Source organism: Myotis lucifugus, unplaced genomic scaffold (assembly GCF_000147115.1).
Source record: "Myotis lucifugus unplaced genomic scaffold, Myoluc2.0 scaffold_19, whole genome shotgun sequence".
NCBI classification, from domain to species: Eukaryota; Metazoa; Chordata; class Mammalia; order Chiroptera; family Vespertilionidae; genus Myotis; species Myotis lucifugus.
Window position 1 is genome coordinate 5,442,359 of NW_005871067.1, and position 27,062 is coordinate 5,469,420.

A 27,062-nucleotide genomic window follows, 5' to 3' on the forward strand; every position below is an offset into this window, starting at 1 on the left:
GATGGTGTTGCGTTGTGAGTAGTGAGAGGGGGAAGTGCTACACCACTAATCTACTATGGTCATAATATCTGTTGAAGGGAGAGGACCTAACCAACCCCCCTGTCCTCCTCGTTATGTTTTCAGTGTTATGCCAAAACCCCGTGTCTTTCCTAAATGATGTCAGCTAAGGACAGGGGAACCAACACCCCTATTAGCCATCTTCCTGGGTATGCGAGGGGGAGAGCTCCCACTCCCCCATATTGGCCCTTATTCGTAGTGTGAGGGGGGGAGGGGGGGCACTGCCCCAAGGCCCTGCTTCTGTCCTTGACGGGGGGAGGGGGGGGACACTGCCCCAACCCCTGATTGGCCCTGCTCTGTGCATCACAGGGGGTGGCGCCGCAACCTCCCCATTGACCCTGCCTTGAGTGTGATAGGGGGTGGTGCCCCAACCCCCCAATCAGCCCTATCCTGAGCATGACTGAGGGTGGCATCGCAACCTCCCAATCCGCCCTGCTCTGTGCATGACAGGGGGCGGCGCCCCAACTCCCCAATCAGCCCTGCTCTGAGCCCCACCAGGGGCTGCACCTAGGGATTGGGCCTGCCCTCTGCCACCCAGGAGCAGGCCTAAGCCAGCAGGTCATTATCTCCTGAGGGGTTCCAGACTGCGAGAGGGCACAGGCCGGGCTGAGGGACTCCCCTTCCCCCCCCCCCGAGTGCACAAATTTTTGTGCACCGGGCCTCTAGTTAAGATATAATTCCCATACCATATATTTAACCCATTAAAAGGGTACAATCTAGCCTTTATTGGTATATTACTAATTTTAAAAATTGTGTAAAATATATATACAAAATTTGCATTTGCCATTTAACCATTTTATTTTTTTGTTAATTCTCACCTGAGGACATTTTTCCATTGATTTTTAGATAGAGTGGAAGAGACAGAGAGAAACATTGATGTGAGAGAGATACATTGATTGGTTGCCTCCCACATGTGCCCCTGCCCACGAATTAAACCCTCAACCTTTCAGTTGGTGGGCCAATGCTCTATCCACTGAGCCAAACTGGCGAGAGTCATTTAAACCATATTAAAATGTATATTCAGTGGCACTGACATCCACAATATTATATAATCATCACCATTATATATTTCCAAAATTTTTCATCACCCCAAACCAAAATTCTGTAAAGCAGTAACTTGCCATTCTTCCTCCCCCCATCCCTCTGGTAACTTCGAATTCACTTTCCATCTCTAGGAAGTTGCCTAATCTAGGTACCTACATAAGGGGAATCGTACATTAGTCCTTCTGTATTTGGATTATTTTACTTAGCATAATGTTAAGATTCATCCATGTGGTAGGCTGTGTCAGAACTTCATTTCTGCTTATGGCTAATATTCCATTGTATATATGTACCACATTTTGCTTTTCCATTCGTCTGTTGATGAACAGAAGCTTTTACCACTTGTCAATCTCAAGCATTAAATTAGGAGAGTTTCCAAGTTATCAGATTTAAAATATCTCAAGGCCTTTCCCTTCAAAAATCATTAGGGAGAGGTTTCCCTTGCCCCATTAATCAATCAATATTCAGTATAAGATCATATTTCTTATTTTATTCTATAGTTTATAATTCATTAGTAACATTAATGATTTTGCTCAAATTGTACCAGACTGAAGGGGGGCACCCCTTCAGGTTGGCTCGTCCTTTGACATGTTCTCGTTATTTTTTGAGTACTTCCTTACTTCTATGCATATGGTGCTCCAGGCTCCTCTTGAGCTTTCCCTGCCCCAGGCTTGTAATCAGCAATTTACCCAAGGAGTCAAACATGTTTTCAGTATTTGAAATATTCTTATTTGAGAAGCATATGTTTTAAAAATAATTTTTATTTATCATGTTTAAAAGATGTCATTTTATATTTATGTAATTTTATATTTAATGCCAATTAATTTCTAGGGCCATTTTATTTTTTATTATTTTTTTAAAATATATTTTTATTGATTTCAGAGAGGAAGGAAGAGGGAGAAAGAGATAGAAACATCCATGATAAGAGAGAATCATAGATCAGCTGCCTCCTTTAAGTCCCCCACTGGGGATCGAGCCCACAACCCGGGCATGTGCCCTTGACCGGAATCGAACCTGGGACCTTCCAGTTCGCAGGCCGACGCTCTATCCACTGAGCCAAATGCGCTAGGGCTCTAGGGCCATTTTAAACATTTACTTACAACTCAATAAATCCCAAGAGACCCTGATCTTGTGATCAAGATTCTCCCAATTAGTCCGGCCGGTGTGGCTCAGTGGTTGAGCATCGACCTATGAACCAGGAGGTCACAGTTTGATTCCGCTCAGGGCACATGCCTGGGTTACAGGCTCAATCCCCAGTGTGGAGCATGCAGAAGGCAGCCAATCAATGATTCTCTCTAATCATTGATGTTTCTTTCTCTCTCTCCCTATCCCTTCCTCTCTGAAATAAATAAAAATATATATAAAAAAAGATTCTCCCAATTACTCTAGTTTTTAAGAATATAAACTAATGAGGCTGGCAAAGGACTAGAGTATTCACATTTAAAACAAGGTGGTTTTCGAACAACACATGTAAAATGAAACACATCTTAGTAATTTTTATATCTTTGTAAATACTTTATTCTGTTTCCAGGTCCAATATTGAAATTTACAGGTTATTTTAAAGTCAACTAATATATAGCTAACTGAAGTAAAATGTACAAGAAGTTTATGTGATATAAGATACACATGAAGAAAACCTGATTTGTTAACTTAATTTGCTCTACTAGGAACATCAGGGCTTGCAGAATTTATACTGGCCTTGTATATCAATTACTTGTTTCTGTAAATTCTTGTTGACCCTTCCAGAGAGCATGTGCTACTGTGTCTAAGAAATCAGTGAATAACTAGGCTTTCCATTTTATCAAAGTACAAAGCATTACTTCAATCCTAGGCCTTTCTTACTGAGTCCTATATCTGTTTTCTTAAAAGTATGCTTTCTTTTTACAAAGTTTGTTAATGAGATCTTAAGAAATTACTGAATCAGAAGCAAAAAAAGGTGTCTTTATATTACAAAGGAAATCAATGAAGACTTAAAAAGATAAACATCTGGTATTTAAAAAAAAAATCCAAATTCTGACATTCACAGCAGAATTCCCACATGATCTTTTCCTAAAAAAGACCTTTTCCAGCTTGTTTCCAAACTTCTTTTACTCCTTTAATGCTTTCTTTTTTCACACATTTCCAGTATTCCTGAACACTTAGTTGTTGTGGTACCTGTTAACCAAAAGTAAAAATTAAGGAGTCATTCTCTTTAAGGTTAAACATGATTTCAGGTATGTACTGTTACTATTTATCTCCCATACTCCTTCGAAATCAAATTGAAGTGGATTATGTTATAAAAAGTGATTGCAACAGAACTGTAGAATTGATACTGGCCTTACAATAAGCATAAAAATAAAAGTGAATGTGTTGCAAGAATATCCACAGGAGCCCTAGCCAGTTGCTCAATGGTTAGAGTGTCGGCCTGAGGAGTGAAGGGTCTTGGGTTTAATTCTGGTCAAGGGCATGTATCTTGGTTGCAGGCTCGATCCCTGGCCCTGGTTGGGGCATGTGCAGGAGGCAACCAATTGATATGTCTCTCTCACATTGATGTTTCTGTCTCTTTCTCTTCCTTCCATTCTATCTAAAATCAATGGGAAAAATATCCTCCAGTGAGGATTAACAAAAGAAAAAAAAGGAAAAAAAAAGAATGTCCACAGGATAACCAAGGAATGGAGAGATTTCTCCCTCATAAGAAAGGGAAAACTTTGATTTTTTAATTTTGAATATATTGGTTTAAAAATGTAATTATTTAATGTTTTTCTTTTATAACATTTCCCCTCTCCTGGTGTATTTTATTTAGCTATGTGGAATAAAGTAAGCCTAAAATTTTGATTTAACCTTGGCTAAAATTAAAAAGAAACTATAGGTCACAATATATTTGATGAGAAGCCTTAAGAAGAAATAATATAATTCATCTTAAGTGTTTTGTGAATTAAAAGTACTGTGTGGTTGCTGTGGCTGGTAGTGGTTAGAGCATCGGCCCACGGACCAAAGGGTCACGGGTTTGATTCCTGGTCAAGAACATATACCTCAGTTGCAGGTTCCCCAGCCCCAGTAGGGGCCCGTGGGGGAGGTGACCAATTGATGTGCCTCTCTTACGTTGATGTTTCTTTCTCTCTCTCTCTCTCTCTCTCTCTCCCCCTTCCTCCCTTCCTTCCACTCTCTAGAAATCAATGGAGAAAATATATCCTTAGGTGAGGATAAAAAAAAAAAAGTACTATGTGGTTATTATTTCTTCTCAACTAAACAAGAAAGTGAAAGTTGGACAACACTGGGAGCACAGGAGCATAGCACTACTGGAAATCCGCCAAATGGAAGCAAAAGTCTACTTTAGGTTATGCATGTTTTTTTTCCTATCATTGATTTACAGCTCTTCTCTTTTAAAAAAATATTTTAATTGATTTTAGAGAGGAAGGAAGAGGGAGAAAAAGATAGAAACATCAATGATGAGAGAGAATCATTGACTGGCTGCCTCCTGCACACCCCCCCTACTGGGGATCAAGCCGGTAACCTGGGCATGTGCCCTGACTGGGAATCGAACTGTAACCTCCTGGTTCATAGGTCAATGCTCAACCACTGAGCCATGCTGGCCAGGCTTACAGCTCTTCTCTTCAATGTTTTTTGAGAAATGATAGAGACTCCTGGATATATTAAATTGTTAACTGAAAAGGTTAGTTTAATCTCCAGGAATATGATTATTAACTATGAGATACTGGATGACTACAAAGCTTGTAAGACGTGTTTGCTAACTGAAATCCTATTTGTTAATTTTCCATAAGTAATATTTGTGGCAGGAAATGAACGTGATTTTCTAAATTGTAAATAGGTTTTTTTTTCTTTTCCCCCCACTTTATTGAATAAGATATTACAAATGTGTCCTTATCCCCCCAATGTCCCCTCATCCCCCCAATCCTGCCCTCACCCTCACCCCCTGTTGTCCACATCCATCACTTATGCTTATATGCATGCATACAAGTCCTTTGGTTGATCTTTCCCCCTCACCCCCACCCTCCCCTGCTTTCCCTCTGAGTTTTGCGCATCTGATCGATGCTTTTCTGTCTCTACATCTGTTTTTTTTCATCGGTTTACGTTGTTCATCATAATCCACAAATGAGTGAGAGCATGTGATATTTATCTTTCTCTGACTGACTTATTTCACTTAGCATAATGCTCTCCAGCTCCATCCATGCTTTTGCAAATGGTAGGAGTTCCTTCCTTTTTACAGCAGCATAGTATTCCATTGTGTAGATGTGCCAAAGTTTTTTAATCCATTCATCTGCTGATGGGCACTTAGGCTGATTCCAAATCTTAGCTATTGTAAATTGTGCTGCTATGAACATAGGGATGCATATATCCTTTCTGATTGGTGTTTCTGGTTTCTTGGGATATATTCCTAGAAGTGGGATCACTGGGTCAATAGGTTGTTTTTTGTGAACCCAACATATTTTCTTTCTCTCTCATCCTCTCTTCTGGCCTAACTGCCTACTTACCATGTGGTCCTCTTTATCTGGGACAAACTGCTGCTGTCCCTTACTGCCCTCCATGTGGTCCTCTTTAGATCTGGGTTTCCAACCTGCACGCTGCCTTTCTAAGGGGTTTTAGCAGATTCTTATGTATATTAAATTTTGGGTTTGATCTGTCCCAGTTATAGACCAATATGTGAATTTGAGTGAATAATGATATAATTAGCTAACATCTACTGCAAGTGTCTCAGCCACTATACTAAGTATTTTACACTTAATTCTTATAGTAATTCTTTCTGGTAGATTCTATTAGTTTCCTCATTGTACAAATGAGGAATTAAAGGCTCAGAAAAATTAAGTGGTTTTGTAAGATTTGGCAGTTAACAGGTGATAGAGATGAGATTTGAATCTAGGTGTGTCTAACTGCAAAGCCTGAAGTAAATTCTAGGCTATGATTTCTGAATAGTGGTTTCTGATTAGATTCAGATTTTTAAAAAAGGCAAAAAATAAAAAACATTAGATCCCGTCTGGAGAAGTTATCTCTTTATAAATGATGAAAACTCTACTAGAGATTATACATTTCCTCAAATTCTACGTTTAACACCATCCATTTAAAAACTCAAAATCTGTTACCCATAAACCTCGGTGCATCCTGTTTTTTAACACTCCAAGAAACTCTCCATGACTAAGACATTCATCACCATCCAAATCAAAGATCTTGAAGACAGTGTCCAAAATATTGTTTGAGAGCTCCTGCCCTGTAGCTACTTTCACAGCTCTCTTAAACTCTGCTAAAAAAAACAAACATAAAACAACTCATTTACCATGTGAAACAGTGTAAGTAAAATTAATCTAACTTTTCATATTAAAAAAGTATTTTTATTGATTTCAGGGAGGAAGGGAAAGGGATAGAGAGAGAAACATCAATGATGAGAGAGAATCATTGATCGGCTGCCTCCTGCACGTCCCCTACTGGGGATTGAGCCCACAACCTGGGCATGTGCCCTTGACCACAATCAAACCCTTCAGTCCACAGGCCGACACTCTATCCACTGAGCCAAACCAGCTAGGACTAATTTTTCATAATTTGAGAAGTAAAAATAATCTAAATATTTGCTATATGGGAAGTAAATAAAAACCAAAAATAGCCCTGCTGATGTGGCTCTGTGGCTGAGCATCGACATATGAACCAGGAGGTTACAGTTAGATTCCCAGTCAGGGCACATGCCCGGGTTTCGGGATTGACCTGTGTAGTAGGGTGCGTGCAGGAGACAGCCGATCAATGATTCTTTCTCATCATTGATATTTCTCTCTCTCCCCCCTCTCACTTCCTCTCTGAAATCAATAAAAATATGTTTAAAAAAACAAAAACAAAAAACAAAAAATAGACATCAAGAATTTATTCAATTATTTATTATTTATTCAAATAATAAATTTGGCTGAGAAGTGCCATGAAAGTAACTGTAAGATAAGTGGCTGTTTTAATTTAACCAATATTTTCAAACACAAGTAATTTAAACATTTCCCCTTCTCAGGGAAAAAATAAGAAAGTAAAAGAAAATAGAGTATTAAATTCAGAATAACCACAATGAATTAAGTAAAAGGCCAATCAATTGCTTTTATTGTAACTGACTCCTTGGTTGATAACTTGTTGAAAAAATGATAAAAATTAAATGATTCATATAACTTACCTAGTCTGACAGGGCGATGAGCTAAATTAAACATCTGCATGGCAATAGAGAAGTCTTCCAAGTGGGTTGTAAAATGACAAAATGACTTGAACTCATCCAAACTAATGCTCTAATAAAACGAAAGGGAGTTTTTATTACAATTTTATAATTGCATTATAAAACTGAACAAAGTGTGAGTCCTCTTTTCTATCATAAAGCTTATGAACTTCTATCTTCCTAAACAAGTCTATTAAAAAGTTTGAGACGCAGAATAACAAAATTATAGATTTTAGAGATGAGGAGGAACCCCAAAAGATTGGCAGGAAACTGGGTATGACTGTGCAGACTATACGCTGTTGTGAATGGGCTGCCTGAAGTTGTGCAGTGTACGACTTGAGGGGGTGGGGGGTTCCTGTGTTATGGACTGAGTCTGTCTCTTAAATATTCCTGTGTTGAATAATCCCCAATGTGACTATACTTGGAGAGGGGAAGTCATAGACTGGGGCCCTAATCTGACATGCCTATTAATGTCCTGATGAGAAGAGATACCAGAGTGCTCTCATTCTGCGTGTGGGGAGGAGGAAGACCTCACCAGACACCAACCCTGCTGGCAACCTTGATCTTGGACTTACAGGCTCCAAACTTGTGAGAAAATAAATTTGTGCTTTAAGCCACCCAGTCTGTGGTATTCTGTTATGGCAGCCCGAGGAGACTAATACATCCTGTTAAGTGGCCCACCTCATAAATTTACTGCTTAGTTTTGTCAGTGGACATAGCACTGGGTTTTGGAGTAGATGGACCTATGTCAAAATTTCTGATCTGCCATTTATTATGGCATTATATATTAAATAGGGTGAAATGTCAGATCATTCAAAGTTCTTGATTTTTTAAAGACTCCATTATAAATTAAAGACATTGGTCTATTATTGTGATGCCAATATTGCTCATTTTGTTAATTTTTATTTTTATTTTCATTATAACTTTTGTGGGGGGAAATGAGGGGAGTCAGCAGATTTTTAATTTTTAGGTAATAATTTAATAATTTTTCCTTTAAAAAAAAAGCTTCTGTTGTTAGTGGCACATGTAGGGCAGTTTGATTGCTCTATGTGGGGAATTGACATCAAGAGATTTCAGAAGCATGATTTTTTGGTACCTGGGCAGCTAAGTGATCGTTAGTCCTGGCACCTGCCAAAAAAACCTTTACTATACATATTGTTTTATGTATAGTAAAAACAATACATAAAATAAACCCCCACCTTAAAAGCTTCTGGAAAGATAGGTATACCCCACTTTAAGATGACTGTTTAGAAAGATAGGTATACTCCACTTTAAAATGACTGTTTTCAAATTTTCTTCTATTTTTACTCAGTTTCCTTTTACTCTTTAACATTTAATTCTTTGATCCATCTGGAATTTATTTCAGAGTAATGAGTGAGATAGAGACTTACCTTTAATTCTCTCTCAGATGGCCAGTGGATGTCCTAATGTCATTTATTAATAATTCTTTTACTCGCCCTAGCCAGTTTGGCTCACTGGCTAGAGTGTCGGCCTGGGGAGTGAAGGGTCCCAGGTTCGATTCTGGTCAAGGGCATGTACCTTGGTTGCGGGCACATCCCCAGTAGGGGGTGTGCAGGAAGCAGCTGATCGATGTGTCTCTCTCATCGATGTTTCTAACTCTCTATCCCTCTCCCTTCCATTCTGTAAAAAATAAAATATATTTAAAAAAAATAATTCTTTTACTCAAGTAATTTGTAATATAAGTTTACATGTACTAAATTTCCATGTGTATTTGGGTCTATCTATAACTCTGGACTTTATATTCTGTTCAACTGATATGTCTGTCAAATTCATTGTAACTGTTTTAGTTACCAATGGTTGATGATATATTTTAATATCTTGGCATTATTAAAAAAAAGACTATTTTTTAAAAGTGGGTTTAGGTTGACAGCAAAATTGAGGGGAAGGTACAGAGACTTCCTTTATCCCCCCTGGCCTCTTCAGCATTCTTTTCATATAAACTCTATTATGGCATTTTTATTGAAACCCATAGTGTACAGCAGTGGCTGGTTCTCTTGTAATTCCTGCACATAAAAAGGATCACACTTCTGTGCCTTCTTGCAGTTAGATCAGGTCATGTGTGACCAGTATGGCCAGCAGCCAAGGGTCATCATGTTTCCAGGACAAAACATTTAATTATCAGAAAAGGACTCACTTCTTTCTTTTTTTACTCCAGCCTCTGAGAAGTTTTTTTTTTTTCCCACATGGTGGAACACCAAGATGACAGAGCCTCGAAAAGTCTGGGTTCCTGAGCACCTTGTGGGTGACCTCCCACCTCTCATGATGGAAATGTGGTATAGTCAGAAAATAAACCTTTCTTGTGTCAGCCAAGGAGATTTCAGGGTTAGTTTGTAACTGTAGCAAACAGGTTGTTCTGACTGGTATGACCATCCCACTTATAGACTAATTTAAGGAAGAACTGCATTTATAATGCCACGACTTTCTATGCAATCACAGGGAATGTCTCTATAATTAGGTTAAATTTTCTTTCACATTCATCAAAACTTTAAAGTTTTCACATATTTCTAGTTAATTAATTTTTTCCATTTTGAGAGTATGTTTATTAAAGCTGGGGTGAGTGAAACACGGAAGGGCTTAGGATAGAAGAAGCAACAGAGAGAGCCTGGGCGGGGTTGCTTTAGCTCACTGGAGAGCCAGAGAAAAAGGGACTTTGAGGACAGGTTGAGCCAGAGAAAAGGGACTTTGAGGGGGTTAGCCTGGGAGGAGCTGCCACTGCCCACTGCTCCCCAGGTTGCAAGTCTCCTGGGGTCCCTTAGAGTTTAGGAGATGCATGCCTGTGGGGGAAGAAAACAGGGAAGGGAAAGGCACAGGTGTGCTCCCAGGAGGGTAAGTGGGTGCTGGGGCATCAGGTTTTAAGGGTTTTTAAAGGCTGGTACTTTAGGGGATGTCTTGGGGGAGGATCTCAATATAAAATTTTTTTGCTGATGCACCAAAAGTAGACTTATTCCCTAACTTCATCTGTCCTTGGGTGTGGCTGGCAAATGGCACTAATTGGATTTCTCCTTTCTATCTCTCTGAGCACAGTGATTTAAGCTATTTGCCCTCTGATTGGGGAGAAGTGTAACCCATTTGCTCTTTAAAAAAATATTTTTAATATATATTTAAATGTTTTTATTTTTAATTTATTTTTATTATTTATTATTTAAAAATATATATTTTTTATTTCAGAGAGGAAGAGAGAGGGAGAGAAAGAAACATCAATGATGAGAGAAAATTATTGATTGGCTGCCTCCTGCACGTCCTATACTGGGGATTGAGCCTGAAACCCGGGTATGTGTCCTGACCAGGAATTGAGCCATGACCTCCTGGTTCATGGGTCGATGCTCAACCACTGAGCCACACTGGCCAGGCTAAAATTTTTTTTAATAATTTGATTTTTAGAGAAAGAGGAAGGGAGGGCGGGGGGAGAGAAACGTCGATGTCAGAGTGGCTACCTCCTGCAAGCCCCCAACTGGAGATTGAGCTCCCAGCCCAGACATATGCCCTGACTAGGAATTGAACCAGCAACCTTTTTGTTCTTGGGCCGTTTGACTATCTGTATCAGTTTCCCTATTCCACTTGTCCTGGCTCACTAGCCTCTCATTCTCCCCTTAGAGACTTCCATCCCTGAAATCTTTTAGGGGTGATGAGGGAGGATGGTTGGTCTTCAGTAGCTAGTTAAATTATAATTGTTATATATTTCCATTGCAATTATAAATGGAATCTTGATGATATTTTATTATCTTTTTCCTCACTATAAAATTAGCTTTAAAATTATATATAAATACATGTCCTTTTCAAAATAATTTTTCAGAATATAGTAAAAACAATACATAAAATAAAAATCCCTTGAAATCTCACTGTACATTAATCATTATTAATAGTTTGGCAATCATCATTTCATGCATTTCACATACACACCCATATCTACTACATTTTCTGACCTGGTATTTTTACAAAGGACAGCTACTTCCGATATACAGGGTGGGGAAAAGTAGGTTTACAGTTGTTTGAATGGAAAATAATACAATAATTACTCTTTTATCTTGTTAATTTGTACTGGCCACGATTTCCAGAACAAGAGAAAGTGACAGCAGTGATAGTGGACATTCCTGTCTTATTCCTGACTTTACTGAAAATGCCAAACTCATGGCTGCTACACTGATACTTAGTCAATAGTTCCTTAATAAGAAAATAGTATGTGGAGAACATTCTCAACTTGATTTTATACTTAAATACTAGAGAGCAGCTCAGTCTTGGTTAATTTGGAAGTCACTTTTATTAATTATATAAATGTCTAACTTATTATTTTATATTCATCTCAAGCATAACAAAAAAGCATACCAACCTCTCCTGCTGACAACTTCTCTCTCACATTTTTCCAATAAATGTCTTTATTTTCAGTGTTAGTGAAAAAAAGGAGCCACTCTGCAAAGTCTTCTTTCCTCATGAAACTCAAACCTTTAGAGAACTGCAGGAATTCCATTTCTTGGACCTCCGTCTGTAGATTCTCCATAAACCTAAATGATAAAGTACAGAACTGACAGAAGTGGCCAGTGCTTTCAACTGTAACACCATTAGCGGGAATGCAGCACCTTCATGAGTTGCATGAAGCACAGTCAAGGACTGTGGCGGTGGATCAGCTAGGTAAGTCCAACACCTGCTTCAATATGACTCCCCATAGTTGGTTTGTTTGCACACATTCTACTTGGCAACCTACATTCTGACAAACTTAAAGACTTAAAGTAGAAAACAGTATTTTTCCAATATAGAAAAATTACCAATAATCAGAGAGACTTAAAATTCAGTTGGGATACTGTTTTTAGAATCATAATAATAATTAATGGTTCCTCATAGTTTTCAGATACCAAATTTGATCAATGTAATCAATGAATGGCTTTGCATCAAAGCTTAGATTTACCAAAAAATATTTATAACCTTTGGACAAGAACATATGTTTATGTGACTCAACATTCTTTTAAAAAAATTTTTATAAAAATAGATGACACTTTGCCCTAACCGGTTTGGCTCAGTGGATAGAACCTCAGCCTGCGGACTGAAGGGTCCCAGGTTCGATTCCGGTCAAGGGCATGTACCTTGGTTGCGGGCACATCCCCAGTAGGAGGTATGCAGGAGGCAGCTGATCGATGTTTCTCATCGATGTTTCTAACTCTCTATCCCTCTCCCATCCTCTCTGTAAAAAATCAATAAAATATATATTTTTTAAAAAAATAGATGACACTTTGATCAAACTGTCATCAACAGCTTCCTAAGAAATGTACAAACTGAAAGAATGGGAATACACGGGGTGAAAGAGACACAGTCCAGTACAGAGGAAAGAAAGCTGCTACTTATCCCCCAAACCTTAGAAGCATGAGGAGGAGTTTGATTTTATGCTTTTATCTGTGACAAGTGAAAGTTTAAATGTATTTGATACACATATTTATTAGTGCTATGTTTCTTTTTGGGTCAAAGCAGAATTTTATCCAAAACTTAAAGCATTTTAGGTTTGGACTGATGGATCAACAAAATCTACTGATATGCTTCATCCTTTGTTTTACTATATTGTATACTCTGATAACATTCAATGTTTTTCTTATCAGGATTGTTAAAAGAATGCTTTACTTGCAAATAACTGTACAATGAATTAGAAAGTAGAAAATATGGCATAAGAACTTGAATAACTAGTTCCTTTCCTTTTTTTCTTCAGGCTTTATCTGAGGCTGAAATATTATAAACTTAATTGCTGTTAAACTGTATATTGTTCTGGTTTAAGCTACTTCATTTTAATTAATTATGCTACTTTTGAAGAACATAATTTTTTTAAAAAAATGTTTTTATTAATTTGAGAGAGAGAGGAAGGGAGAGGGAAAAAGGAACACCGATGTGAGAGAGAAACACTGATTGGTTGCCTCCCGCATGCACCCTTACCGGGGACCAAACCCGCAACCTGGGCATGTGCCCTGACCAGAATCGAACAGTGACCTTTCAGTGCACAGGACAACGTTCAATCAACTGAGCCACCCTGGCCAGGGCAAATGTAAAAATGTTTTATAGTAATACTCTTTCTAAGTCCAAAATTATGTATTTTGTTATGACATAAAATCTGCAACACTATACATAAATATATGAATTGAAGAATTTATAATACATATGGCCACCAGATGCACTCTGAAAACATTTAAATAGTTTATCAATCAGTGAACTAATTGGAAACTGGGAAAATTCTGCTTTTCCTTAGCTGAGTGCTTAGGCCCTGGTGTGCTGGAGCTGGCTTGCTGCAGCTGCGAGTGTACTGTGCAGGTGTTGTCCATGCCAATTGGGTCCAAGCCCCATGCTAGGGACTGGACCTCTGTGGACGCCGGGAACTGGAAGACATGAGTAGCTGCAGGCATATAGAAGAGACTTTATTGCAGACCAAGCAGCCATTTACACACAGGACAGTCACTGCAAACACAGCAGCCAGTCCTTGCTAACACAGTGGCAAACACAGGAGCCCTACAGAGCAGTTCTTGCTAACAAAGCCATCACACTTCACATCTGGCAGCTTGAGATGGGCTTGCTGGAGTATTCACACTATTACCTTTAAGTGTTACCAATCAAGGCTATTCTCCCTTTTAAGACCAACCTGGGTGTGAATATCTCCTCTTCAGTTTCTAAGGTACATGAACCCAAACCAAGTCCCTTTATCTCATTGAGTCTCAGTTATGAAAGCGAAGACTACTTGTCCCAAGTTTAAGGATAGGTGAAACAATACATGTAAAACACTTAGACACTCAACTCTTTATTACTTCAGCCACTCTCTTGCCCACATCCTCTGCTCCCTTGAGATTTGCCAGCCTTCTTCAAGTGTAGCTTGAAGAAAACTATACAATAGCTGCACATAATGGTACCAACATAAATTCACAGTCTATGCCTTTATTTCTGGAATACTGTTTGGTTAAACTTGACATTAGTATCTTTTTTAAAAGTATATGTTTTTATTGATTTCAGAGAGGGAGGGAAAGGGAGAGAGATAGAAGCATCAATGATGAGAGAGAATCATTGATTGGATGCCTCTTGCAAGCCCCCTACTGGGGATTAAGCCCAAAACCTGGGCATATGCCCTGACCTGGAATCGAACTGTGACCTCTTGGTTCACAGGTTGACAATCACTGAACCACACTGGCTGGGCAACATTAGTATCTTTTGCTCTATATACTATTTATTGCTCTATAACCTTGGGTTTCTTGACAAGTTTAATTACAACACTAGCCTACTTCCAGAAGGTTTTATAAGGATTAGGGGTCCTGCATAAAATTCATACACATTCTCATTATTTTGTCTTAAATAACTAATAAACCTATTGAATTTCCAAATAAAAAAATAACAAAATTAAAAAAAATATTAGCCATCTATGATGAAAAACAAAAGTTGTGTCCAGTTTTCTAACTTAAAACAGTAACAGCTCTTCCCTTTGAAATTTAAGCAGTCAATCCCTGGGGGAAAAGACACTGAGAAAATAACACTTTTATTTTAGTTTTGATTTTTTTTTTACATGCTGAATTGAGACACCTTTTGGGAAAGAGATGGAGGATACTCCATGTTGAAGAAAATATGTGAGAAAGAGAGAGCTGAGGAAATGCAAACAGAAAGAAGCCAGGGACAGCTGAGAAGAAGCCCTCAGGAGATATCTGGCAGCTGGGCAATAAGCTGCTAGACTAGCCTTTGAAAATCATTTGAGCCCTGACTGGTTTGCCTCAGCGGATGGAGCGTTGCTCCACAGACTGAAGGGTCCTGGGTTTGATTCTGGTCAAGAGCATGTGCCTTGGTTGCAGTCTCGATTCCCAGTAGGGGGTGTGCGGAAGGCAGCTGATCGATGTTTCTCTCTCATCAATGTTTGTATCTCTCTATCCCTCTCCCTTCCTCTCTGTAAAAAAAATCAATAAAAATCTCTATATATAAAAGCCTAAGCAACTGTTATGACCAAATGACCGGTCGCTATGATGCACGCTGACCACCAGGGGACAGACGCTCAATGCAGGAGCTGCCCCCTGGTGGTCAGTGTACTCCCACAGCCAACCTCCCGCTGTTTTTCCCCTCCGGCCAGCAGGCCCTGATAGTCTGATTGGGTTTGGGCCCTGGGCTGGGACGAGGAATCGGGGGTGGGTGGCGGCGGACGCGGCCCCTTTCCCAGGGGGGCCAAGGGCTGGCTCCCCACTTGGGGTCTGCAGCCATACTCCCATGCCCTGTTTCTCCCCCTGGCCGGCAGGCCCCGATTGGCCTGCCACCCACCTGCGGTGGTGGTGCAACAGTGAGCGAAGGAGGATGGGGGAGGCAGGGAACCACGTGGTGACAGGGCGCCAGTGTCCATTCCTCCTGTGCCTGGCCCAGTGACCATCACCTCCTCTCCCAACCCTGCCAGGGTGGGTGGTGGTGGACGTGGCCCCTTTCACAGAGGGGCCGAGGGCCAGCTCCCTCCTTGGGGCTGGCGGCCAACCGCCTGTGTTCTGTCTCTCCCCCCGGCCGGCAGGCCCCAATCGGCCTGGCCCTGATCACTGGCCAGGCCTAAGGACCCCACCCATGCACGATTTTCGTGCACCGGGCCTCTAGAATATATATAAAAAAAGAAAGAAAATCATTTGAGTTGACAGGAGTTCAGCACATATTCTGAGTGCCAACTGTGTTTTATGTTCTGTGTACTTCAGATACACTGCTTCATGTAATTATCAGATCCACCTCAGACTTCATGTAGGGAAAGAATACTAATGTGAATGAAAGGGGAAAGAATTGAAGATTAGGAAGGAAAATATTTGCGTGAATTAGAGATTGCCTCTTTTCTGTTATTAGATGATTATAAAATTATTAGAATTTACTAGGGGCCTGGTGCATGAAATTCATGCACAAAGGGGGGGGGGCGTCCCTCAGCCTGGTCTGTTCCCACCTGCACCCTCTCGCAGTCTGGGAGCCCTCGAGGGATGTCTGACTGATGGCTTAGGCCTGCTCCAGCCAGCAGTCGGACATCCTTAGCGCTGCCACAGAGGCGGGAGAGGCTCCCGCCACCGCCACTGCGCTTGTCAGCCATGAGCCCAGCTCAGTGCTTCTGGCTGAGCGATGCTCCCCTTGTGGGAGCGCACTGACCGCCAGGGGGCAGCTCCTGCATTGAGCATCTGCCCCTGGTGGTCAATGTGCATCCACCGTCGGTCTATTTGTATATTAGCTTTTTATTATATAGGATAGTTTACTTTCTTTTTTTAATCCTCACCTGAGGATATTTTTTCCATGGATTTTTAGAAAGAGTGAAAGGGAGGGAGAGAGACAGAAACATCAATGTGAGAGACACATTGACTGGTTGTCTCCCGCATGTGCCCAGAAGAGGGGAGGGAGGTGATTAAACCTGCAACTGAGGTATGTGCCCTTGACTGGAATCAAAACTGGGACCCTTCAGTCCACAGGCTGACGCTCCATCCACTGAGCAAAACTGGCTAGGGCTATAGTTTATTTTTACATTTACTCACAACTCTGTAAAGTAGGCAGGAGAGGACAAGTATCACCACATAAATTTTTTCAAGACTAAAAGAAGGGACAGTTGAATAATGTGAGATCACTTACACTTGGATTTTTAAAAATATAAGTATATGAATTTTTAAAAATCATGTGTAAGTGGACCCACGCAGTTCAAACTTGCATTTTTTAAGGGTCAACCATACTCAGTTGTTTCTTCACTTATCTATAAAATTTCCCTAAATGAATATAAATATTTGCATTTACCTTCGAAATTCTCTATAATGAAGTTTTCTTTCTCCTCTTTTTCCAAAGAAACGTATCTGAAGGGTTGTGTTAATTTCAGGTTCTTTCACTTTTGGTTCCTATAAAAATGTTACAGTAATTTCAAATATTATAACCAAAATAGATCCTATAGCCTGGAACTCTCAGCACAATATCCACAAAAGACTCTTGTACCAACAACAACAACAACAACAACAACAACAACAACAAAGGTGGAAAAGAGAAAGGCCATTTTGTCTGTTACTTTGTATAATAATAATAATAATCTATAATCATCTTTGCTCAGGAAAGAAAAACATGGCCTACAATACGCAAAATACTTAAGGTGGACTTCAGCAGTAAACGAAATTTTAGAAATGTTCATACCTTTTGACCCAGCAATTGAGTTTCTGAGAAGTTGTCCCTAAGATATATTCACATACGTATAAAATGATATAATTAGACTTATTAACTGTAGCGTTATTTGTAATATCAAAAGACTGGATATATTTAAACATCTTTCAAAAGGGAAATGATTACATAAATTGGTACATCAAAGTACTATGAGATACTCAGCTATTTTTAAAAAATATTAAATCTTTATTGTTGAAAGTATTAAATACGTCCTGTTTCACTCCCTCCCCCCCTCCCCCCAGTGTTCAGCTATATTAAGAAAAAAACAGGAGAGTGGGAAACAATGTATATAGTACTAGAGCAGTGATGGTGAACCTATGACACGCGTGTCAGAGGTGACACACGAACTCATTTTTTTGGTTGATTTTTCTTTGTTAAATGACATTTAAATATATAAAATAAATATCAAAAATATAAATCTTTGCCCTGACCGGTTTGGCACAGTAGATGGAGCATTGGCCTGCGGACTGAAAGGTCCTGGGTTCGATTCCGGTCAAGGGCATGTGCCTTGGTTGTGGGCACATCCCCATTAGGAGGTGTGTAGGAGGCAGCTGATCGATGTTTCTCTTTCATTGATGTTTCTAACTCTCTATCTCTCTCACTTCCTCTCTGTAAAAAGCAATAAAATATATTAAAAAAATATATAAATCTTTGTTTTACTATGGTTGCAAAGATCAAAAAATTTCTATATGTGACACGGCACCAGAGTTAAGTTAGGGTTTTTCAAAATGCTGACATGCCAAGCTCAAAAGGTTCACCATCACTGTACTAGAGGCCTGGTGCACAAAATTCGTGCACTGGAGGGGGGGGGTGATCCCTCAGCCCAGCCTGCATCCTCTCCAATCTGGCACCCCTCGGGGGATGTCTGACTGCCTAAACCGGCAGTCGGACATCCCTCTCACAATCCGGGACTGCTGGCTCGCAACCGCTCGCCTGCCTGCCAGCCTGATCACCCCCTAACCACTCCCGTCAGCCTGATTGATGCCTAACTGCTCCCCCTGTCGGCCTGATTGCCCCCAACTGCCCTCCCCTGCTGGCCCAATTGCCCCCAACTGCCCTCCCCTGTCGGCGTGGTCGCCCCCAACTGCCCTCCCCTGCTGGCCTGGTCCCCCCCAACTGCCCTCCCCTGCTGGCCTGGTCGCCCCTAACTGCCCTCCCCTGCTGGTCTGATTGCCCACAACTGCCCTCCCTTGCCGGCCATCTTTGACCACATGGGGGCAGCCATCTTGTGTGAGGGCATGGTGGTCAATTTGCATATTACCTTTTTATTATATAGGATGCTACTGCTTATATAAAAATGGAAAAAAGATATATAGATATATTTAATTATTTATATGCATAAAATACCCCTGGAAGAATACATGGTAAAGTGACAGAACACATTGCTCAGGGAGAAGTGGTGACTGGGAGAAAAAGTCTACCCTATATACATACTCTTGTGAACCTTATCAAATCTACACCATATGAATGTAGCACATCTACTTAAATATTTAGAAAAAATAAATTACTAATAATTTTTCCAAGTATTTGGGAATACTTATTTGAACAAACAGAATAGAGAAACTAATATAATGCCAATCTGTTTGGAAATGTTTACATTATCTGTACATACCTGGCATTTTGTTTCATTAGTTATTGTCTTCAAGTCATCCTCTTTACTTATGATCTTCTGAAGCTAAAAAGATGGCAAATATGAATTTAGATGTGTGTCTACTGGATTTTTCAAAACAACCTAAAAAATAGATGCCATGTTTTTGTTATAAAATATATACTAGGTATTTGTTAAATAGTAACTGAAATTCTTTTTATTTTATTAACTCCTAATGTTATGTTTTTCCTCAGATTATGTAAGACTCTTGTATGAATCAGATATGCAAGAATTAACATTATTACTACAATTTGGATCATTTTTTTTCTCCCAAAGGATGCCAGCTTACTTAATAGATACATATTCTGACTACCCTCATTCTTCATTTAAATTTTTATTCATAACTTTCTGTATTATTGATAGTTTATGGCAACATTTTCAAGTACGTAACTCTTAAAAAGCTACTTACAATATATATATGTTGTCCCTTTTCTCTTTATACATTTTAAAGCATTAAAATTATTTAAAGACCTACATTTCTACCAATTATAAATTGGTAATAGTACTGAGACTGAGCACATTAAAAAACCTACCTTTCAGAGTCATTTGTACCAATCCTCATGTGGAAAGCAAATAAAAAGAAAAGTTGAAGTTAAAAAAAAATTAAATGTAGACAAATTCTCAAACTATGAATTTAAATCAATTAAGAAATGAACCTTCACCCATTTCTTTCTAGGCTATTTTTTAAAAAAACTAAATCTTTATTGTTGAAAGTATTATGTATGTCCCATTTTTCTCCCCATTGACCTCTTCTAGCCAGCCCCTGCCCCCCATCCCAGGCCTTCACCACCCTATTGTCTGTGTCCATGGGTTATGCATATATGCATACAAGTTCTTTGGCTGATATCTTCCCACCCACCCACCTTCCCCCACCTTCCCTCTGAGATCCCACAGGCTGTTTTATGCTTCTGTATCTCTGGATCTATTTTGTCCATCAGCTTATTTTGTTCATTAGATTGTACATATGAGTGAGATCATATCATACTTGTCTTTCGTTGACTGGCTTATTTTGCTTAGCATAATACTTTCCAGGTCCTTCCATGCTGTCTCAAAGGATAAGAGATGTTCTTTTTACTGTAGTATTTCATGGGGTAAATGTACCACAGCTTTTTTTTTTTATCCACTCATCTGCTGATGGGCACTTGGGCTGTTTCCAGATCTTAGCTATTGTAAATAGTGCTGCTATGAACACAGGGGTGCAAACATTCTTTCTGATTGGTGTTTATGGTTTCTTAGGATATATTCCCAGAAGCAGAATCATTGGGTCAACTTGCAATTCCATTTTTAAATTCTTTAGGAAACTCCATACTGTTTTCCATAATGGCTGCACCAGTCTGCATTCCCACCATCTGTGTACTAGGTTTTCCTTCTCTCCACATCCTCACTAGCACTTGTCATTTGTTTTGTTGATTTGTTGATGGTAGCCATTCTGACAAGTGTGAGGTGATAACTCATTGTCATTTTAATTTGCATCTCTCTGATGATCAGTGACTTTGAGCATTTTTTCATATGTCTCTTGGCTGTCTGTATTTCCGCTTTGGAGAAGTGTCTATTTAGGTCCTTTGCCCATTTTTAAATTGGATTGGTTGTCTTCCTTTTGTTAAGTTGTATGAGTTTCTTATATATTTTAGATATTAACCCTTTATTAGGTTTATCATTGCCAAATACCAGTATGTTCTCCCATACAGTGGGCTCCTTTTTCATTTTGTTAATCATTTCTTTAGCTGTGCAGGAGCTTTTTATTTTGATGTAGTCCCATTTGTTTATTTTCTCCTTAGTTTCCTCTGCCCTAGGAGATGTATCCGTAAACATATTGTCATGAGAGATGTCCGAGATTTTGCTGCCTATGGTTTCTTCTAGGATTTTTATGGTATCCCAACTTACATGAAAGTCTTTTATCCATTTTGAGTTTACTCTTGTTCATGGTGTAAGTTGGTGGTCTAGTTTCATTTTTTTTGCATGTATCTGTCCAATTTTCCCAACACCACTTACTGAAGAGACTGTCTTGATTCCACTGTATGTTCTTACCTCCTTTGTCAAATATTGAGTGTAATGGCTTGGGTCGATTTCTGGGTTCTCTGTTCTGTTCCATTGGTCTATATGTCTGCTCTTGTGCCAGTACCAGGCAGTTTTGATTATGGTGGCTTTGTAGTGTAACATTATATCTGGTATTGTGATCCCTCCAACTTTGTTCTTCTTAGGATTGCTGTGGCTATTGTGGGTCTTTTTTTGGTTCCATATAACTTTTTGGAATATTTGTTCTAGATCTGTTTTAATAGAAATTGCATTGAATATGTAGATTGTTTTTGGCAGTATGGACATTTTAATGATGTTGATTCTACCAATCCATGAACACAGTATATTATTCCACTTGTTTATATCTTCCTCTATCTCTTTTTTCAACGTCCTGTAGTTTTCTGAGTACAAGTCTTTTTACCTCCTTGGTTAAGCTTATTCCTAAATAACTTAATTTTTTTGTTGCAATGGTAAATGGATTGTTTTTTTAATTTATCTTTTTGAAAATTCATTATTGGTGTATAAAAATGCCATCAAGAGCAGCTGGTGTGGTTCAGTGATTGAGCATCAGCCTCCTATGAACCAGGAGGTTACAGTAGGATTCCCGGTTATGGTATATGACTACGATGAGGGCTTGATCCCCAGGGGGGATGTGCAGGAGGCAGCCAAACAATGGTTCTCTCTCATCATTTATGTTTCTCTCTCTCTCCCCCTTCCTTCCTCTCTGAAATCAATAAAAATATAAATAAAAAGCCATAGATTTCTGGGTGTTAATTTTGTATCCTGCTACATTGCCAAATTCATTTATTAAATCTAGTAGTTTTTTGGTGGAATCTTTATAGAGTTTTCTATGTACAATATCATGTCATCTATGAATGAGAGTTTTACTTCCTCCTTTCCAATTTGGCTGCCTTTTATTTCTTCTTCTTGTCTGATCGCTGTGGCTAGGCCTTTCCGTACTATGTTGAGTAAGAGTGGTGAAAGCGGACATCCTTGTCTTGTTCTTCTTCTTAGGGAAATTGGTTTAGTTTTTGCCCATTGAGTATGATGTTGGTTGTAGGTTTGTCATATATGACCTTTATTATGTTGAGATATGACCTCTCTATTCCCACTTTGCTTAGAGTTTTTATCAAAAATGTGTGTTGGATTTTGTCATGTGCTTCCCCCCACCCTTATCTTTTTTTCTTTTTTTAAAATTAAATCTTTATTGTTCAGATTATTAGAGTTGTTCCTCCTTTCCCCCCCCATAGCTCCCCTCCACCCGGTTCCCACCCCACCCTCTGCCCTTACCCCCGCCACCCACTGTTCTCATCCATAGATGTACAATTTTTGTCCAGTCTTTTCCCACACCCCCCACTCCCCTTTCCCCCCTGAGAATAGTCAGTCCACTCCCTTTCCATGCCCCTGATTCTATTATATTCACCGGTTTATTCTGTTCATCAGATTATTTATTCACTTGATTTTTAGATTCACTTGTTGATAGATGTGTATTTGTTGTTCATAATTTGTATCTTTACCTTTTTCTTCTTCTTTCTCTTCTTAAAGGATACCTTTCAGCATTTCATATAATACTGGTTTGGTGGTGATGAACCCCTTTAGCTTTTCTTTATCTGTGAAGCTCTTTATCTGACCTTCAATTCTGAATGATAGCTTTGCTGGGTAAAGTAATCTAGGTTGCAGGTTCTTGCTATTCATCACTTTGAATATTTCTTGCCACTCCCTTCTGGCCTGCATAGTTTCTGTTGAGAAATCAGCTGACAGTCGTATGGGTACTCCCTTGTAGGTAACTGACTATCTTTCTCTTGCTGCTTTTAAGATTCTCTCTTTGTCTTTTGCTCTTGGCATTTTAATTATGATGTGTCTTGGTGTGGTCCTCTTTGGATTCCTTTTGTTTGGGGTTCTCTGCGCTTCCTGGACTTGGAAGTCTATTTCTTTCAGCAGGTAGGGGAAGTTTTCTGTCATTTCTTCAAATAGGTTTTCAATATCTTGCTCAATCTCTTCATCTGGCACCCCCATAATTTGGATGTTGGTACGCTTGAAGTTGTCCCAGAGGCTTCTTACACTATCTTCACATTTTTGGATTCTTTTTTCTTTTTGTTTTTCCGGTTGGGTGTTATTTGCTTCTTCGTATTTCAAATCTTTGACTTGATTCTTGCGATCCTCTAGCCTGCTGTTGGAACTCTGCATAATATCCTTTATTTCAGTCAGTGTATGCTTAATTTCTAGTTGGTCCTTTTTCATAACCTCGAGGGTCTCACTAGATTTCTTGATGGTCTCACTAAATTTATCGGCGGTCTCACTAGATTTCTTGATGGTCTCACTAAATTTATCGGCGGTCTCACTAGATTTCTTGAGGGTCTCACTAAATTTATCGGTGGTTTCTAGAAAATTCTTGAAAAACCTTAAAAGTGTGGTTTTGAACTCTATATCCAGTAGTTTGCTTTCTTCCAATTCTGTCATTTGTGACTTGTCTCCGCATTTTTTATGCTTCCCTGTGTTGATAGAGTGGCTTTCTGTGTTAGGTGTCCTATAGGGCCCAGTGGCTCAGCCTCCCCAATTACCTGAGGTGGACACTCTTGATGCACCCCTTTGTGGGCTTTGTGCACAGTCTTGTAGTTAAGCCTTGATTGCTGTAGGTATCACTGGGAGGAATTGACCTCCAGGCCAATTGGCTGTGAAAATCAGCTGTGTCTGCAGTGGGAGAACTTCTGAACTGGAGACACCCTTATGGGGCAAGACTTGCTTCAGTGGGGCTTTGGTGCTCAGTGAGTCTGCCCCCTGAGTGTGTCCCTTATGGTTCTGAGGAGTTGTAATCTGGATGGTCCCACTCTGACCACTGGGTACACTGGCTCTTGGATCTCTAAGGAGGTGCTAATTTAGCCTCTGCCTGAGGCTACCCAGCAGGAGCTATGGAGAGATTCCTCTTCTTTGTTTGGGGTTTGCAGGTGCCCAGATGAAGCCCAGCAGTGAAGCAATGCAAGCTGCTGTGGGGCCTAGGACCTTCTTTTGGAAGTTCTGGGTCTCTCTGATTCAGCTGAAGTTTGTTAGGTAATTTTCAGGTTGCAAAGGGCCAGGCCTTTCATATGCAAAAGCCTCTGCACACAGCTTGGGTGGGGCGGGGTCTCAGGGGATCAACAGGGCGGAGCAAGCAGCTATGGCTGTTCCCCAGTCCTACCCTAAGAGGCCCCGCGTCTCAGTGTCCCGGTAATCGCTGCAAGCACCTCTGAGAGAAAGCTGCCCTCGAGTTTTGCCTGATGCCAGACAGTCCAATTTCTCCCTGTATGAGTCTGTGTCCCCAGAGATTCACCCGGAACTGGAGTTCAGAGCAGTCGGGAGCTTGAGACTCCCTCCCGATTGAAAAAGACAAGCGCGTCCTCAGTTGCCAGCCCTTTCTTCGTGTGCCTCCGTATCTCTGCACTTTACTTCCGCACCTCCTCTGAGTCTCAGTGCTTTTCTCTTTCCTTCTAGTTGTAGAATTTCCACTCAGCCATCCTTCCTGTGGTTCTGGATGATGTCCGTTTTGTCTTTTAGTTGTATTTTTGAAGTGGTTGTGGGAGGCAGCAATTTCCGGTGTTTACCTATGCTGCCATCTTGGTTTCTCTCCTTGTCATATGCTTTTAATGTACCTAATGATCACGTAATTTTTGTCTTTCAATTTGTTTATGTGCTGTATCACCTTTATTGATTTGTGAATATTGTACAGGTAGTCCTTGGGTTACATCAGACTTGACGTATGTTGTTTTGTGGATACATTGCCATCTCCCATTTACAGTAAAAAAAAAAAAGTTCCATCATTTTGACGTATGTACATATGTGTTTTATGTTTTTTATTATTTATTTACCACAAATAAAGGTCAGGAATTGTTATCTTTCTTTTAAATTTTTTTTACTGTTTCATTTCATTACTGCTGTGTATGTGCTCCATGTGAGTGACGTAGGTGCTTATGTAGGTGGGTTCTGACTTATGGCGAAAATCGCGTTATGTTGTGCTGTAGGAACGGATCTCTGATGTAACCTGAGGACCTACTGTACCAGCCTTGCATCCCTGGAATAAATTCCACTTGGTCATGGTGTATGATCTTGTTAATATACTGCTGGATCTGATTTGCTAATATTTTGGTGAGGATTTTAGCATCTATGTTCATCATGGATATTGGCCTGTAATTCTCTTTCTTTGTAGTGTCTTTACCTGGTTTTTATGCTGGTCTCATAAAAAGAGCTTGGAACTGCTCCTTCCTTTTGGATTTTTTGGAATAGTTTGAAGAGTATAGGTGTTAGTTCTTCCTTGAATGTTTGGTAAAATTCCTCTGTGAAGCCAAGGCTTTTATTTGCTGGGAGTTTTTAAATTGCTGCTTCTATTTCATCAGTTGTTATTGGCCTATTTCTGAATCTTCCTCATTCAGTTTTGGAAGATTGTATATTTCTAGGAATTTGTCCATTTTGTCCTATTTCTTTTTTTAAAAAAATTTTTCCATTGATTTTTAGAGAAAGCAGAAGGGAAGGGAGGCGGGGGGGGGGAGCGGGGGGGGGAGAGGGAGGGAGAGAGAGAGAGAGAGAGAGAGAGAGAGAGAGAGAGAGAGACATCAATGTGAGAGAGACACATTGATTGGTTGCCTCCCATTTGTGCCCTGACCGGGGCCGAGGATTGAACCTGCAACCGAGATATGTACCCTTGACTGGGAATCAAACCTGTGACCCTGCCCTAACCTGTTTGGCTCAGTGGATAGAGCATCGGCCTGCGGACTGAAGGGTCCCAGGTTCGATTCTGGTCAAGGGCATGTACCTTGGTTGTGGGCACATACCCAGTAGGGAGTGTGTAGGAGGCAGCTGATCGGTGTTTCTCTCTCATCGATGTTTCTAATTCTCTATCCCTCTCCCTTGCACTCTGTAAAAAAATCAATAAAATATATATTTTAAAAATCCATCCATAAAAACAAAACAAAACAAAAAAAACCTGTGACCCTTTGGTCTCCAGGCTGATGCTCTAACTACTGAACAAACTGGCGAAGGCTAGGCTATTTTTTTTTGTTAGCAGTTTAAAAATTGCTACAGCTAAATTCTAAATTAATTATCTCAGATTCTGCTGATTCTACTACATTTAATTTAGGCAAGTGGTTTATCTCTGGTTCTCTATATCTTTCAAACTTTTCAACATACTGTATACTTATTTAGGAAAAAAAGTTGAAAAGCTTTAGACTTGTTTTATCCTTTTTATTAAAGTTGACAATCAAATAGTATAGTGCCAAGTTCAATATGCAACATTTCTTCCTAATGGTGTTATCTCCTTTTCATTCCTAATATTAGTAACTAGAGGCCCAGTGCATGAAATTTGTGCATACGGTGTGGGGGGGTGTCCTTCAGCCCGGCCTGCACCCTCTCCAATCTGGGACCCCTTGAGGGATTTCCAACTGCCGGGATCGGGCCTAAACTGGCATTCGGACATCCCTCTCACAATCCAGGACCGCTGGCTCCTAACCACTCGCCTGCCTGCCTGATCATCCCCTAACCGCTCGCCTGCCAGCCTGAATGACACCTAACTGCTCCCCTGCTGGCCTGATCACCCCTAACTGCCCTCCCCTGCTGGCCTGATCACCCTCAACTGCCCTCCCCTGCCGTGACCCGCCTCCTCTGCGCCGCACAGAGCCGCGAGACCCCCAGGCCTCACTACACGGATTGGCCGCTGGGCCCGCCCCCGCTGTGCACACAGCCATCTTGTGACGGCCATCTTGTGACAACATGAGGGCATGATGCCACCTAGGCTATTATTAGTATAGATATGGATCCTCTTTTTTTTCTTTTTTTTTTACTAAAGTATAATTGACTTCCAATATTATACATATTAGTTTCAGGTGTACAACACAATGATTCAATTTTTATACACATTAAAAAGTGATCACCATGATAAGTCTAGTTATCTTCTGTCACCATATAAAGTTATTACAGTATTACTGACTATATTCTCTATGC

At 40.0% G+C, this 27,062-nt stretch overlaps 1 protein-coding gene and 1 non-coding gene across 8 annotated transcripts in view; one reads left to right on the forward strand and one right to left on the reverse strand.

The window, feature by feature from the left end:
* Positions 1–2,592: 2,592 nt before the first annotated feature.
* The window catches only part of MICU2 (mitochondrial calcium uptake 2), a 97,838-nt gene continuing 73,368 nt past the window's right edge, over positions 2,593–27,062 (reverse strand). For 5 of the 7 annotated variants that reach the window (XM_023751209.1, XM_023751207.1, XM_023751210.1 and 2 more), the window contains 6 exons: positions 19,044–19,106; positions 17,021–17,118; positions 11,619–11,790; positions 7,235–7,343; positions 6,177–6,334; positions 2,593–3,252 (listed from right to left, as the gene is read on the reverse strand). In XM_023751209.1, coding sequence (XP_023606977.1) covers positions 3,148–3,252; positions 6,177–6,334; positions 7,235–7,343; positions 11,619–11,790; positions 17,021–17,118; positions 19,044–19,106 — 705 coding nt within the window. In that variant the 3' untranslated portion in view covers positions 2,593–3,147. The remainder of the gene's footprint in view (positions 3,253–6,176; positions 6,335–7,234; positions 7,344–11,618; positions 11,791–17,020; positions 17,119–19,043; positions 19,107–27,062) is intronic. The other 2 variants (XM_023751208.1, XM_023751211.1) reach the window with 2 other exon arrangements.
* On the forward strand, positions 8,268–8,402 carry LOC111825275. The gene has a single exon (XR_002828450.1). It is a non-coding gene; the product is annotated as a U11 spliceosomal RNA (small nuclear RNA).